This window comes from Leptosomus discolor, chromosome 15 (assembly GCF_034619465.1).
Source record: "Leptosomus discolor isolate bLepDis1 chromosome 15, bLepDis1.hap2, whole genome shotgun sequence".
In the NCBI taxonomy this organism is placed as follows: domain Eukaryota; kingdom Metazoa; phylum Chordata; class Aves; order Leptosomiformes; family Leptosomidae; genus Leptosomus; species Leptosomus discolor.
Window position 1 is genome coordinate 2,246,751 of NC_141405.1, and position 12,899 is coordinate 2,259,649.

Genomic DNA, 12,899 nt, shown 5'->3' on the forward strand with positions numbered 1-12,899 from the left:
TGCTCTGGGGGTTCCATTTTTGAACAGATACCCCCAAGTTATATGCATGAAAATCAATAATGAGTCAATGGCTTTAGGTATATCTATACTAAGTTTCCCTTTCAGAAGATTTCATGCTGACGGTTAAGTTACATAGAAAGCATCAACAGTCACAGACTCTGAGTGACTTCCATGGAATTAATTTTTCAATCTCAGGCCTATAGCACACGACTATTAAGTAATATAAAGAGCACAAAGAAAAACACACTCATTGTTCAGTGGTCTATAACAGCCTATCTTCCCACAAAAATGATAATGATAAAAGAGATACAATTCTGGCACACAGAGGGGAACTTGCTTTGTATTTTGCCCACTCTTTGGCAAGAATATTTCCAAGTAAGAAAGACAGAAAATATTTTTTATGAGAAGCAACACAGAAATGTAATACATTTGTCTTTATTAGTTGGGGTTTTTTTTGTTACAAAGGAAAATGAAGACAATAAACTGAGTAAGAAACTGTTAGTAGGGGAAGCACAACTAACACGATGGCAACACAAGAACTAAGCCTTGATCCAGGCACAAGAAAGAATTAATTGTGCTGGTTCCTCTATAAGCATGTTATAGAAGAACTGAGGATTAACAAAAACTGTACTTGTCAACCAGGTCACAGGTGTTCGGAGGTTTAATTGGTTCACAGCTTCAGATCACATACATAGCACTAAAAATTAGTTTCTCAACCACCTCTCTACAGAGACCTTTAATATAACATTTTTAATGAAAATACATGACTCAAAAAGGAGGCGGCATCAGTGGGTTCTTTGGTCTTTTCATTGTAGAAGAGAGGTCAACAACCAGTGGACGAAAGATAAACAATGCAGAGGAAATGAAGTGCTGGCTTAATGTGCCAATGTTGTGATATTTGCAAGGACAGTAAAAAAAAGAATAAAATCCAACCATTTCCATTTTTAGTGAAGGAGTTACTGTAGATGTCTAACCAGCCCAGACCCAGCCGTGTGAGGAAGTGTACCTAGCATGACACAGGCTATTCCAAACAGCTTACCACATCGACTGAAGATAAAATACCACATTCAGAAAAAAAATATTCTGAAAATAAATTGAGGGAAGACAGGAAGAAAAAGTGCAAAGAGCAATAGTTGCACAGATTAGCTGCTTTAATTGATTTCTTTAATTTTTACTTATGTAAATTAGAAAACAAATGTGAAACTCTTCCTTAGCTAGTTGCTATCCTTAAGCCAAATGTATTTCCAAGCTGACTACAGCAGAACATTGCACTTCAGTAGACCCTTGAGAAATCATGTAAAAGAGGGAAAACTTGCAGTTAATAACTACAAATTTTGACCATTGAGGAGAGAATCAACAACAGGCCCTTAATCAAGAACATGAGTTGATTTCTGTTACTGTAACTAAAAACATTTTCACCTGGAGGGGAGCTTTCAGTGCTGAACATAAACCAACCTCTAAACATACATAAACACACATTCTTCAATGTACATTCTTCACATCTTAGTGAGTCACTATGTGTTGTGCTCTGTTCACCAGAAAAACTTTCCTTACAAATCAAACAGAAAGAAACAAATACAGGTTACAGAGTATAATGGTCAGTATCAGAAGAATCATGAAGCTTGCTTAATTTAAAGCCTGCTTTCTTCAAAGAGGAATTCTCATACTGTGACAGATTCAAAAACGTTTTAAATTATTCTGTTTTTCACATTCCTCCTGCAGTATTTCCAGGTGCGCGTCAGAGAAAAGCTTTCAGCATTACAGACAGCCCGCTGTCCTGCTTGACAGTGTAAGAAAACAAATCAAAGCCATAACTCCCTTAAACGATCTTACCATCATGTTTTCATTACCACAATCAACAGAAAAAAGAAAAAAACAAAACAGTAGAACAAGAGCTCCTGTTTCAAAGCAGAGTATTTTGGAGTAGTTCACGTTTGTATAAATCAACACTAAAACACAAATATCAAACAGCAAAACGCTTCCTAATAACAGGAGGCTGTAAAAATATATTCCTCAGGAGAAAGTTAATCCAGCTGAACTCTTTCAAGTTCATTTTCAAATTCACACATTACCAAAGACAGGCCCGGACTTTTTCCACTGCTACTTTTTGACCCAGAAGCCTCTCTGAAAAACTTATTTCCAATACTGCAGAATTCAGCAGCCTCTCCATGAAATAACGTGTCACAACTCCTAGTTGTAAACCCCAGCAGTCATTCCAAGTATCTATTTGCTAGCACCTACAACAGCCAGCCGTGCTGGAACACACGCACTACAACAACCTACATGGCATGTGGACTCTCTCTTGCTAAGCATTTGCGTGGTAATAATGCTATGGCACCCTGAACCTCTGCCGCACTAAGGGCATTAAAAGCCATATCAAAATTGAATTTATTATCTTCTGCAAATTCACAGCAATCCCACAAAAATAAGGGGGGGAGGGTGGGGGAAGAAGAAAATAGAAAGAATTTTGCAAAGCTTTTAACAAAATAAATGAAAATATTTCTCTTCGATTCCAAAGAACTCATTTAAATGTCCTTATGTAATGCTGAACACTACAGCAGAAATGTACAATTGAAATGAGAAAACAAAAATGATTACATACGATTGAAAACACGCTCCAAGGCTCAAAGCAATCCTGATGAAAAAAGGTATTAATGGTCAAAAAAAAAAAAAGATTACCATATAGCAGTTTTAATTTAATTAAAATTTAAACATAAAATAAAAATCCTTTGAGTGCGTCTCTTAAAAACAAAACTAACACTGCAATTTCTGTGACGCTTTTTTAAAGGAAGTTTTAAAAGTACGTAAGAACATACTGTGTTAGTGGCAATGTTTAATACTGCATAAACACTAAGTTAGGACTTGAATTAAAGAATTACTAATGCAAATTTCATAGAATAATTGCAGTTTCTGGAATGAACTGCCATGCCAAATCCGATCTGTGGCGCAGATCAGTGGATCACATCCAATTTGAGCCACTGGCTGCCTGATGGGAAGACAGGAGAAAGTCAACATTGTGCAAACCGCAAAACTTTAGATAACTGTATAATTTAAAACACAGCCCCAATTATCTTCTGCATTATTTCCAATGGAAATGCCATTTCATTACCAACTGAGGACTACAGACTGGTCTATAGCACTGCCTTGGATGCAATGAGTAGCAAAAAGCTGGAGAACACCTATTTATTATCAACATCTTGGGACAGAGAGGAAGTTGTACACAAGATTCATGGCAAAAATCACAATTGCGTGCTCACCTGAATAAGGCATGCAACGTTTTCACTATGTATGTGTGTGTCTGCAAGTTTCTACTTGCAGAAAGAATAGCACTTATTGCAACATCTTTAAAAGGAATCATTCTTTTACATTCAGTTTCTCAGAGTTTCTTTAATTTCAAGAAGTATCGACTAACATCAACTTTCACAAAAATACCACAGAATCCATAATTTCACTAACTACTAAGTAAAAGCAACATTCAGGACAGTCAAATATGCTCTAAAGCATTAAAAAATCATAGAACCGTTTGGTGTAATGAAAGCAGCAGCCAAAAGGCTAGCTAATGAGTACACACAGTACATCTGCAGGTGAAATGAAAGGGAAGAAGGTAGGGGAAGGGAAAGGGACAACAAAAAGCCTCACCCTAATTAGGTAAACATATTACATAGAAAAAAAATAATAGTCAGTTGTGTTTACTTTACAGTTAAATGCTAAATAACAATAAGAATTTGGTAGAAATACAGAATACAGCATTCCATGCTCTGGCTTTCACGTACATAGTCATCTTCCACTATAGCAGCTTTCAATTTCTCAAGGTCAGTAGAATTTATTAAATCAGTGATTTTGTAGGGGTGGATTTTTTTGTAATTAAATATTACGTAAGACAGAAAAATGCTGCTTGTCCTAAAATGTAGTTCAAACCAAGGGTCCTCCTAAACATACAGTGTAAGAAAATTAAAACCAGGGAGTTTGGGTTATGAAAAGAAGCCATATGACTAAAAAGTGAATCCATTTTCCAAAACGCCCACACAGACGAGAGCTTGTGATGTGAAAAATGGTCTCTGCAAAAGCTAAATTGCACAGATTATTTTCATGAAAAGTTAGAAGCTGCACTACATGCAGATTATATGACATTTGCTGTGACCAGATTTTAAAAAAACCACAACTTTTTGTGTTGTTACAGTATGAACAATTACTTGATCGTTCAATGTATATGATATAAACACCAGCAGATATTTAACTGAGTAATTGTCTTCCTTGAGAATTAAGCAGGCAGAGACGCTTGCTTAGTTTTTCCACACTTGTCTCCCTCTTGCTGCAGGCAAGTTTTGTCTACCTTCAAAATCAGTGCAACAACGCGCACTGGCCAACAAAGCATTCGTGGCTTACCTTGGCACTGAAATCCTTGTTTCCCAAACCCCCTGCATAAAAAAGAAAAAAAAAATTGTCTTAGTATGTTTAGTTATAATTTCTTCTAAATATATTTAGATATATAAACCAACATAAACCCAGCTTCCTATTAAATTACTTCAGATTTTGCTAGGACAGCAACAGATTTTAAAATATACAACACAGATCAGCCCACCCATTTCAAAGCAGAGAACAATAGCTCTCACCAGCTTTGTAATTCCAGCTGCTGGCAACAATTTTTATTATTATTATTATTTTACAAGCTATTTTGGATCTACAATTATCATCATCTGTGATTACAGCATAATATTTCAACTCATTTAATGGCACATGTATACTTAACAGCAATGTAAAATACTCCAGGTTCTAGCATAGGTGTATAAAAAAAAACAGACTTAGTTTTTCATCCAGATTTTAGGATTGCACACCGACGCTGCCAGGCACCTCCGCTGGAGCTGTTGGTTGTCTGGGAAGGAGGCAGGTCAAAGGTTGTGCTTGTTCCACTAGAAACAAGAAGGCAGCCCCACCGGTTTCATCCTGACTACTCCTCCACCCACCCATGCTGCAGTGCCATATCCAAATACAAACGTGGGTGCAGTGCCACACAGGTGCTGCCCCTGGTATCCAGAGTTCCAAGATATCTTGTATATCTGGCAATCGCACTGTTGTTGGGTTTATTTATTTGTTTATCTTTAAACATTCAACGTTCTCTTTCCACAAAAATAAATGTTTTGAGTATCCTCCCTATCAACATTTCTCTGCATTTTCCCTTTTGCAGAATGTTTTTCAGCTGGAGAGCTGGAGCCGCTTACACTCAAAGCCAGACGAACAAAAGCCACGAACTGCAGAAGCCAGTAGGCTCTACGCAATTAACAATATGAAGTTTAAGTATCAACTCTGTGGAAAGGTTTTTTAAAAAAATTCTTTATCAACCATTTTCCCACTTTTTTATTTCTTTCTTTGGAGAAGAGACAAAACCTTTAGTACACTGTTACTTCAGGTGGAAACTGAAATTGCATAGCTTTGAGCATTTTGGTAAATTTCGACACAAAAGTCCCTACGTGTTATTGTTCTAAGTAGGCCTGAACTAAGAAAACCAGAAGAAACACAAAATTGTTTGTTTACTTGGCAGCATACTGCCTACACCACACTGTCATTCTGCAGCTGTTCCCTCTTGTCCTCACAAAGGTAAAAGGCACACACGGGAAGCGTGCAGATGCAACTGCAGAAGAGCTGACAGCAGGATTAAGAACATGAACCAGACTTGAGGTAATTTTTCATCATTTTAAACAGGCTTATTTGTGAAGAACATTCCTGTATTATCTACCCTAAAAGCATTGCCATTCCTCGGTGTTTGAGACTAATTCGCACACTAATCAGCTGCAGTCCCCTCCCTGATCACTTAGAAAGTATTTTAAGTAAAAGGTCTTTAAAATATATCAGCACTTCAGAAACAAAGCAGATAGGTGGAAGTTGTTTAAGAAGATAAGGAGGCACTAAGCTATTTCAGTAAAAATTACCTGGTCGAACGTAATCTAAGAAAAAAAATCTATTTGCATAGCTCATTGAAAGCTATGAAAACTATTCTTTATACCTTAAAACACGTTAATTGCCACATGTCATTTTGGAAATAGATGAAGCACTTTTTACGGTGTATGATGCTTATTCAAGAGTTGCCCATTTTTGAATGAGGAACTGAAACAAAAGTTTTCCAGTTGTCAGATGCTCATCTGATGAGCGTTAAGAGCTTCCTTAGAATCACTAGCAAGACAAGACACAAGAGCACAGCCACTCTCGCCACCTGTCAGCTACAGGATACCCTTTCACTTTCAAATCCATCCTGTCATCTCACGACAGTATTGCACTTTGGGTTTTAATTTTGCTACTTATCTGCACAAACACAGGCTGACAATAACCCTGTAGCATTTTTTTCACACCTCCCAATTCATTCTGTTTTAGATTAACTTTGAAGCAGCTTCTGAAGGTCTCTAGCTTTTACAATACCAAACTTCACTTTTTTTTTTTTCAAATAGGAAAAGATGATTCAAATAAAGAAAGAAAACCACACTGAAAAAGTTGACTTGTTTCTCCTTGTTTCCTCTGCAGTCTGCCATCTCAGTTTTCACTCCTTTCCTCCCCTTCCTTATGCTGCAAATATATTTCAATCGTTTCTGGAGCAATTACAGTCTTTTCTTCAGCATGCAAACCGAGGAAAACTCAAGAAGGCAGGCAAAGGTCTGTGCCCAGACACACAAACACACACGAAAAGAGGAAGACACCTGCCATAGACACAGAGCCAGCTGGGTGCAGACCTCTCTAGACCTTTCCCAACTTTGGCTAACACAAACCCCAGCTCTCATTTTCAGCAATCAAACCCGCAGCGAAAACTTCAGCAGCAGAGCAAGGCTAGAGCTCAGCCACATCTCGGGCAGAGGAGGGGAAGCCCAAGTCGCTGCTGTCGCACGCCGGCTGAGCGTACACAACATCCCCCCCAAGGCAGGGGTACACGCCCGCTCCTCCGGCCTCACCTGGCCGAGGGCAGCAGCAGCCGCCCGCCCCCCGGCGCTGCGAGGCTGCGGAGGGCGCAGGGCAGCGCCGAACCCGGCAGATGCGGAGAGCGGCTCGGCCTGCAGCGAGCCCCGATCCTGCCCAGAAGAGGGCATGGCAGGAACCGAGAGGTGTATTTTTTCCCTACCAGCTTAGTAATAAGGGTGTTGGTAGGAAGTTTTCCTCCCTTCCTCCCCTCTCTTAAAAAAACCCTGCCTTTCCCTCCCGCGTAGCAGCAGTGCCACTGCGCGCTCCCCATCTCCCTGCCCTCCCCTCCGCACCGGGAGGAAATCGAGCAGGCACCGATCGCAAAGTTAAAGGCAGGGCTGCAGAAGTTGTATCACACAGCAACCCCCACAGCCTGAAACAGAAAACCCTCCGGTTCTCCCGCAGCAGCTGTAGCGCTGGCTGAGCTCCCCTCCGCCGCGGGCAGGCGGGCGCGGAGAAGGGGGCTCCGCGGGTGAAGTCAGCCGAGCCACGCAGAACCCGGGTCGGGGGTGGGGGGGACAAGAGGCAAAGAAACACAATCTGGATGATTTGTCAAGCGATACCCCCAGACCCAGCTGATCTCTGCGGCACTTGCCAGCGCTGCCCCCCCCAGCAAGTTATGGGGCTTCCCTCGCCCCGAGACCGGGGTGCGCCCGAACCCGGGCAAGGGGCCCTTCGGAGCACCGGCGGCCGCAAACAACCCGCCTGGAGGAGGAGGATGCGACAGAGCGAGGCGACACGGCTCTGCCCCACCGGGGCTCACCTGCCCTACCCTGGGGGAATAGGCCGGGAGAGCCCCCCACCCCCCCACCGCGGGAACGGCGGCACCGGAGGCTGGGAGGGGAGGGGCGGCCGCTGAGCGGAGCCCGGGCACGACGGCGGGGGCCGCCCTCGGAGGGGGGAATCCCCTATAGCTGAGCGGGCCCGGGCGGCGGTGAGGGGCCGCCGGTAGGTGTTGGGGGGGGGGGGGGGGGGAAGGCGCTGCCGGGGTCTCTCACCAGATGAAGTCGGTGCAGTGGCTGCAGAAGGTGGGCTGCTTGAAGAAGCGCGCGATGAATTTGTGCTCCTTCACCTCGTGCACGTTCTTCTGCCTCAGGGCTCCCTTGCGAGCGAAGCGCCGCGCCGCGTCCGGGGCCGCGCCGGGCTCGGAGCCCGGGAACACGTCGGCCATAGCGCCCTCCTCTCCACCCCCCTGCCGGCAGCCGGGCCGCGCCGGGAGTCACCGCCCCGACGTCCGCCCCGTCCGGCAGCCGCCGAGTCTCTGGGAGCGGCGGCGCTGGGCGCTGCCTCCCGCTCCCGCGCCTGACGTCGGAGCGGCGCGTAGGGAGCGGGAGGAGGATCCCGAACCCGGGCCCGCGCCGGCTGCTCCGCCCGCGGGGTGAGCGAGCCCCCGGCCGCGGGCGGGAGGGGCGGGGCGGGGCGGGGCAGGCCCGGCGCGGGGCCGCCCCCTGCCGGGGGGGAGCTGGCGCACCGCGGGGAGGGGGGGGGGGCGGGCTCCAGGGGCAAGGGGGGGGCGTCAGCACCTGCTGCCTCTCGTCAGCGGCCTCCGCCCCTCACACACTCGCGCACCGGCTCTCCCCGCGCACACCGGCTCCTCTCACACACACACACCGGCTCCCCTCATACCCCCCGGTTCCCTACACACACACCGGCTCCTGTCACCCCCCCCACACACACACACACATACGGGCTCCCCTCACCCCCCCCGGCTCCCCTCACACACACCCCCCGGCTCCCTTCACACCCCGGCTCCCCTCACACACACACCGGCTCCTCTCACACCCCGGCTCCCCTCACACACATCACCCGGCTCCCCTCGCACACACCCCCCGGCTTCCCTCACAGGCGCCCCCCGGCTCCCCTCGCACACCCTCCCTCCCCGGCTCCCCTCACAAACCCCGCACACAGGCCGGCTCCTCTCTCCCCCGCGCCCCGGCTCCCTTCATCCACTCGCAGAGGGCAGCCGGCTCTCTGGCCGCTCTCCCTCACGCACAGCAGCTGCTTGCCTCCGCGCGCAGACCCAGAGTTTCCTCAGTGTCGGCCATGGAAGCGGACACCTTCTCTCCCAAATCGGGCCGGGGCACCGAGCGGTGGTGCTGCCCTCAGCAGCCCCCGGGCCGGGGCAGGGAGCTGGCAGCAGCAGGCCCCGGTGACCCTCCGGCCCTGCCTCCCTTTCACCTTCGCTCACGGCTGCACCGTGCCACAAGCACAGCCACCACCATGGCAGGAGCACGGCTAACCTACACCCGGCCGCTCTCTGCCGCCTTCACAGCGAGCGCTTCCTGTGCCTACCCTGAGACGTGTTGTTGCACCACCACAACAAACAAAGGTGTAGCCCAGACGCTCTCCTTCACAAACCTTTCCCCTTCCTGCAGCTCTGAAACCCAGTAGCGCACACGCACACACCGTCTGCGGCCGTGCTGAACGTCTGCACATCACACAGCGCCCGCTGGACACGCAACGAGCGCAAGAGTGGCCTCGCTGTCTTGCCCCACTACAGTCCTGCCTCTTTAATTTACCATGAGATACAAATATCCTCAGCAAAAAGTGTAGGAAACACACAGCAAGTCTTTTTCGCTAATTAATGCATCCAACACCTCGCAAAAGACTTTCACTGTGCTTTTATGCAGGACACCGACGATGTAGTATTCTGTAAAATAATAGAACCATTCATCTTCATTGATTCACGCTGCACACAAAATGCTCACAAGTCCCTAGACACAAGCATTATCTGCCTATGGCACACACATATTCTCTCATATTGCAATTTATACAGCACCTCTATACATTCAGAAAAACACCACATAAAGCATGACTGCATGTGCATAAAACCATGATGTATGAGCTAAACAAAAAACCCCAAGTCCTAATCATAATTCTTTTAATAAATGTTATTCCCATGGCTACAAATTTTCACATATGCGAAATGGATGCTTATTAAGAGTTCCTCTATCCCAGTATATGTGCATAACTCTGCCTGTGTAACCGTGTGTAATATGTTTTATTTCATAAGAGTGCAAGCTCGCTAATTAACTCAGATGAAGTCTTACTTGCTGATGGGGAAAGTGCACATGGACATTTACCACGGAATAGAAACAACTTGTTATGCGCTACCTTATTCTTAACTTTAAAATCTAGTTTTCTGGGTGCAGCCTGGCTGAACTGGTATGTCTGTGGCGTTTCATCAAATAACTGATGATAGGGATAGCCCTGCTTTTTTTTCCTAAATGTACAGAATCAGATCAGATGCCCTATGAACGGTTTCCATATGCCCTTCCTTTATGGACTTCTATTTTGCAAGCAACTACTTCCAAATTTGGCCTGAAATTCAACAAAATATAAAGATTTTTAATTTGGTTTATACCTATTCTACATGTTTCAAATCCTTTATTCCTCTTTAGAGGGAATAGATTTTTCTGGCCCTAATTAACTTACACCAAGGCATGAGGAACGCTAAGAAACATTTTGTACTCTCATTCAGTGTTCTGTCAAGAAAGCTGGAATATATTTATTTCTATCCCTTTAGAGCTGTACTGCAAACAGAGCTACCGAAACTGGAGAATCTGGCTGAATCGGACACAACTCGCATCACATCAGATTGGGGGCAATCTGTACATTTGATTTTCCTTAAAATCTCTGCAAAATCACTTTGGATTCCAGTTTCTTTCCTGAGAGTGACTTTGGTCAAGATTTATTCAGTGAAACATCGAGGGGTGCCCTAGGCTCTTAGTTCCAGCAACTGCCGATTGCTTTGTTAGGCCCCAGGGAAGAGCCAAACGACACCAGTCTGGGTGACACACGATCACGTTAGGATCGCTTTACTCTGTCTCTGTAAAGCCAACATTCTACCTCAAAACTAATAATTCCTTGTACATTGTGATTGTGTACATTAGGCAAGACAAAATCCACTACACGTGCACAGCAATGCTCAGACAACCAGGTAAACCGTTACAACACAGCCTTCCCTCACTGTATATAACATGTAACTCCCCTCACTGCCACGTTTTGGGTACACCCCACGGACACAATGCTTTTCTGTATATGTACCTAGTCACCTTCAAATGTCAAGACTCGTCGCTGTGAGCAGGATACTCACACAGTGGTACTATGAGGGGGTACTACGCTCCATTGACCAGACACGGCTGGTAGACGCTATCGCGACATCAGCATCCTCTTTTCATTGCTTGGACACCTGTTTTTCCCACTCTGCTCTCAGGTCCTGTGGGTGATACAGGAACTCATCCTTCCTCTGCCAGTTACTGGAGGAAAGGCGTCTGCCACCTCTTCCTGAGCGCGCACAGTCCCACCCAGCGGCCTGTGGCTCGATCTTCTGCTGAGGGCAGTGTTTGCAGTTTGTTTCTGATTCAGGCCATCTGGATAAGGACTCAGCATTATCATTGTTCGTGTTCAGGCATATACATGGTTATTATATCAGAGTGCCAGCTTGTCCATTCTCTTGGCAAACAGCTTCAGAATTCCTGACTCCAAAGCCCCATTTACAGGGTCTTCTGATAACACATTTACTCCTGTATGAATATTTGGATAATATCCTACAGAGATCATCCTTGATAGAAGTTTCCATTGGATGGTTTATCGGTTTTTCTCTGAAGAATTTGGTTATTGCTGTAACAAGCACAACTTCTCAAGTCCTTTCTGTGTTTGCATTGACACCGTTCTAGGTTTGTAAGAGCGACCATCTGTGTTCATTTTGAAAGAGGTTTCTTAGAGCCATTCTGCTGCCTGTGAAATGTCTTCTCATTTTACTCATCTGCCAGATCAGCATGCTACTGCCCGCACCATTTTTTGGATCAAAAAGCAATTAAAAGTCTCTCCTTCCAAAAGGAAATGTTTCTTCTCTGTTCTGTCCCTATTTACATGGGCTGTGCTGCATCAGATCGACTCAAAGACAAAGCCAAGAAGAACACCTTCATCAACTGCTTTGGCCATTATAGCTCTCTATTTGATTATTTCCTGCTTGTAAGAAGTATTCACTAAACAGGAATCACTTCCTGCTTGAAACCTATAAGGAAGTTCACAACCCAATTAAAGCAAATTACAACCACTTCCTCCTCTAGAGTTATCAGAACAAGTAGCTATTTTCCAAATCCCTTTTAGGAAGGGTGACTTGATCATTGCAAACCCGCTGTCTAAAAATTATTTGCTTCGCCCGGTCTCATCTTCCACAGGAATTTCCACACAGTCAGCTTATTTCATAGACATTGTGAAATCATTACTTGCCATCATTAAGTCAAAAGCAGTTACCAGTTTCCACTAATACAGAGACTTCAGCATCAAATTTCAGAAGCCAGGTTTTCCTAATTTCTTTTTCCATGTAACGCACACTTTGTTTCTTTCTTTGTTTGAAATCACCTACAGATTTTAGTGCTGAGGCTCCCATTCGTATGTTTGTTTGTCATGTTTGACCAGTAGCTATTAATGAGATAATGTCCACTACTCCTATGGCTTTTTCAGATCCTACTGCACATTCCTTGACAATGTTGTTTACTGTTCTTACCCAGACACTTTGGCAACAATGTACCCTAAATGTTTCCAAAAATTAGAAAAAGGTAGGATGTGGTAACACAAACAAATACATTTGTACCAGCGTTTGTATGTCTGTTATCCCAGAGGTGAGCAGAGGGTAGAAGGGTTTTGTATCTCTACCATCAGCCCTCGTTTCTGCACTTTCTGCGTCTTTCTGCATCTGTGCGTTCACAGCCTGCACATCTCTACCTGTGTCTGTGATTCTCTTCCCTGCCCTTTTGACCTCAAAGTTACTCAGATTGCATGTTGGGAAATACCAGGTCACTAGACAGATTTTATTATTAAATGATTCCCTGTGACAGACAGCTAGTTTATACACGCTAGTACTAATGTGAAAGTTTGAATGTATGTAGTAAAACACAGTCAAAAAGAAGACTAAGCGCAGAAAAAAAAAGTCCTATGAGAGATCAAAT

At 45.0% G+C, this 12,899-nt stretch overlaps 1 protein-coding gene across 4 annotated transcripts in view; it reads right to left on the reverse strand.

Annotated features, from left to right (window-relative positions):
• Window positions 1-8,113, reverse strand: part of PRKCA (protein kinase C alpha) — a 151,200-nt gene extending 143,087 nt beyond the window's left edge. For all 4 annotated transcript variants that reach the window (XM_086473814.1, XM_086473813.1, XM_086473812.1 and 1 more), the window contains exons 1-2: window positions 7,941-8,113; window positions 4,387-4,418 (exon numbers count right to left, since the gene is read on the reverse strand). In XM_086473814.1, coding sequence (XP_086329940.1) covers window positions 4,387-4,418; window positions 7,941-8,113 — 205 coding nt within the window. The remainder of the gene's footprint in view (window positions 1-4,386; window positions 4,419-7,940) is intronic.
• Window positions 8,114-12,899: the final 4,786 nt, after the last annotated feature.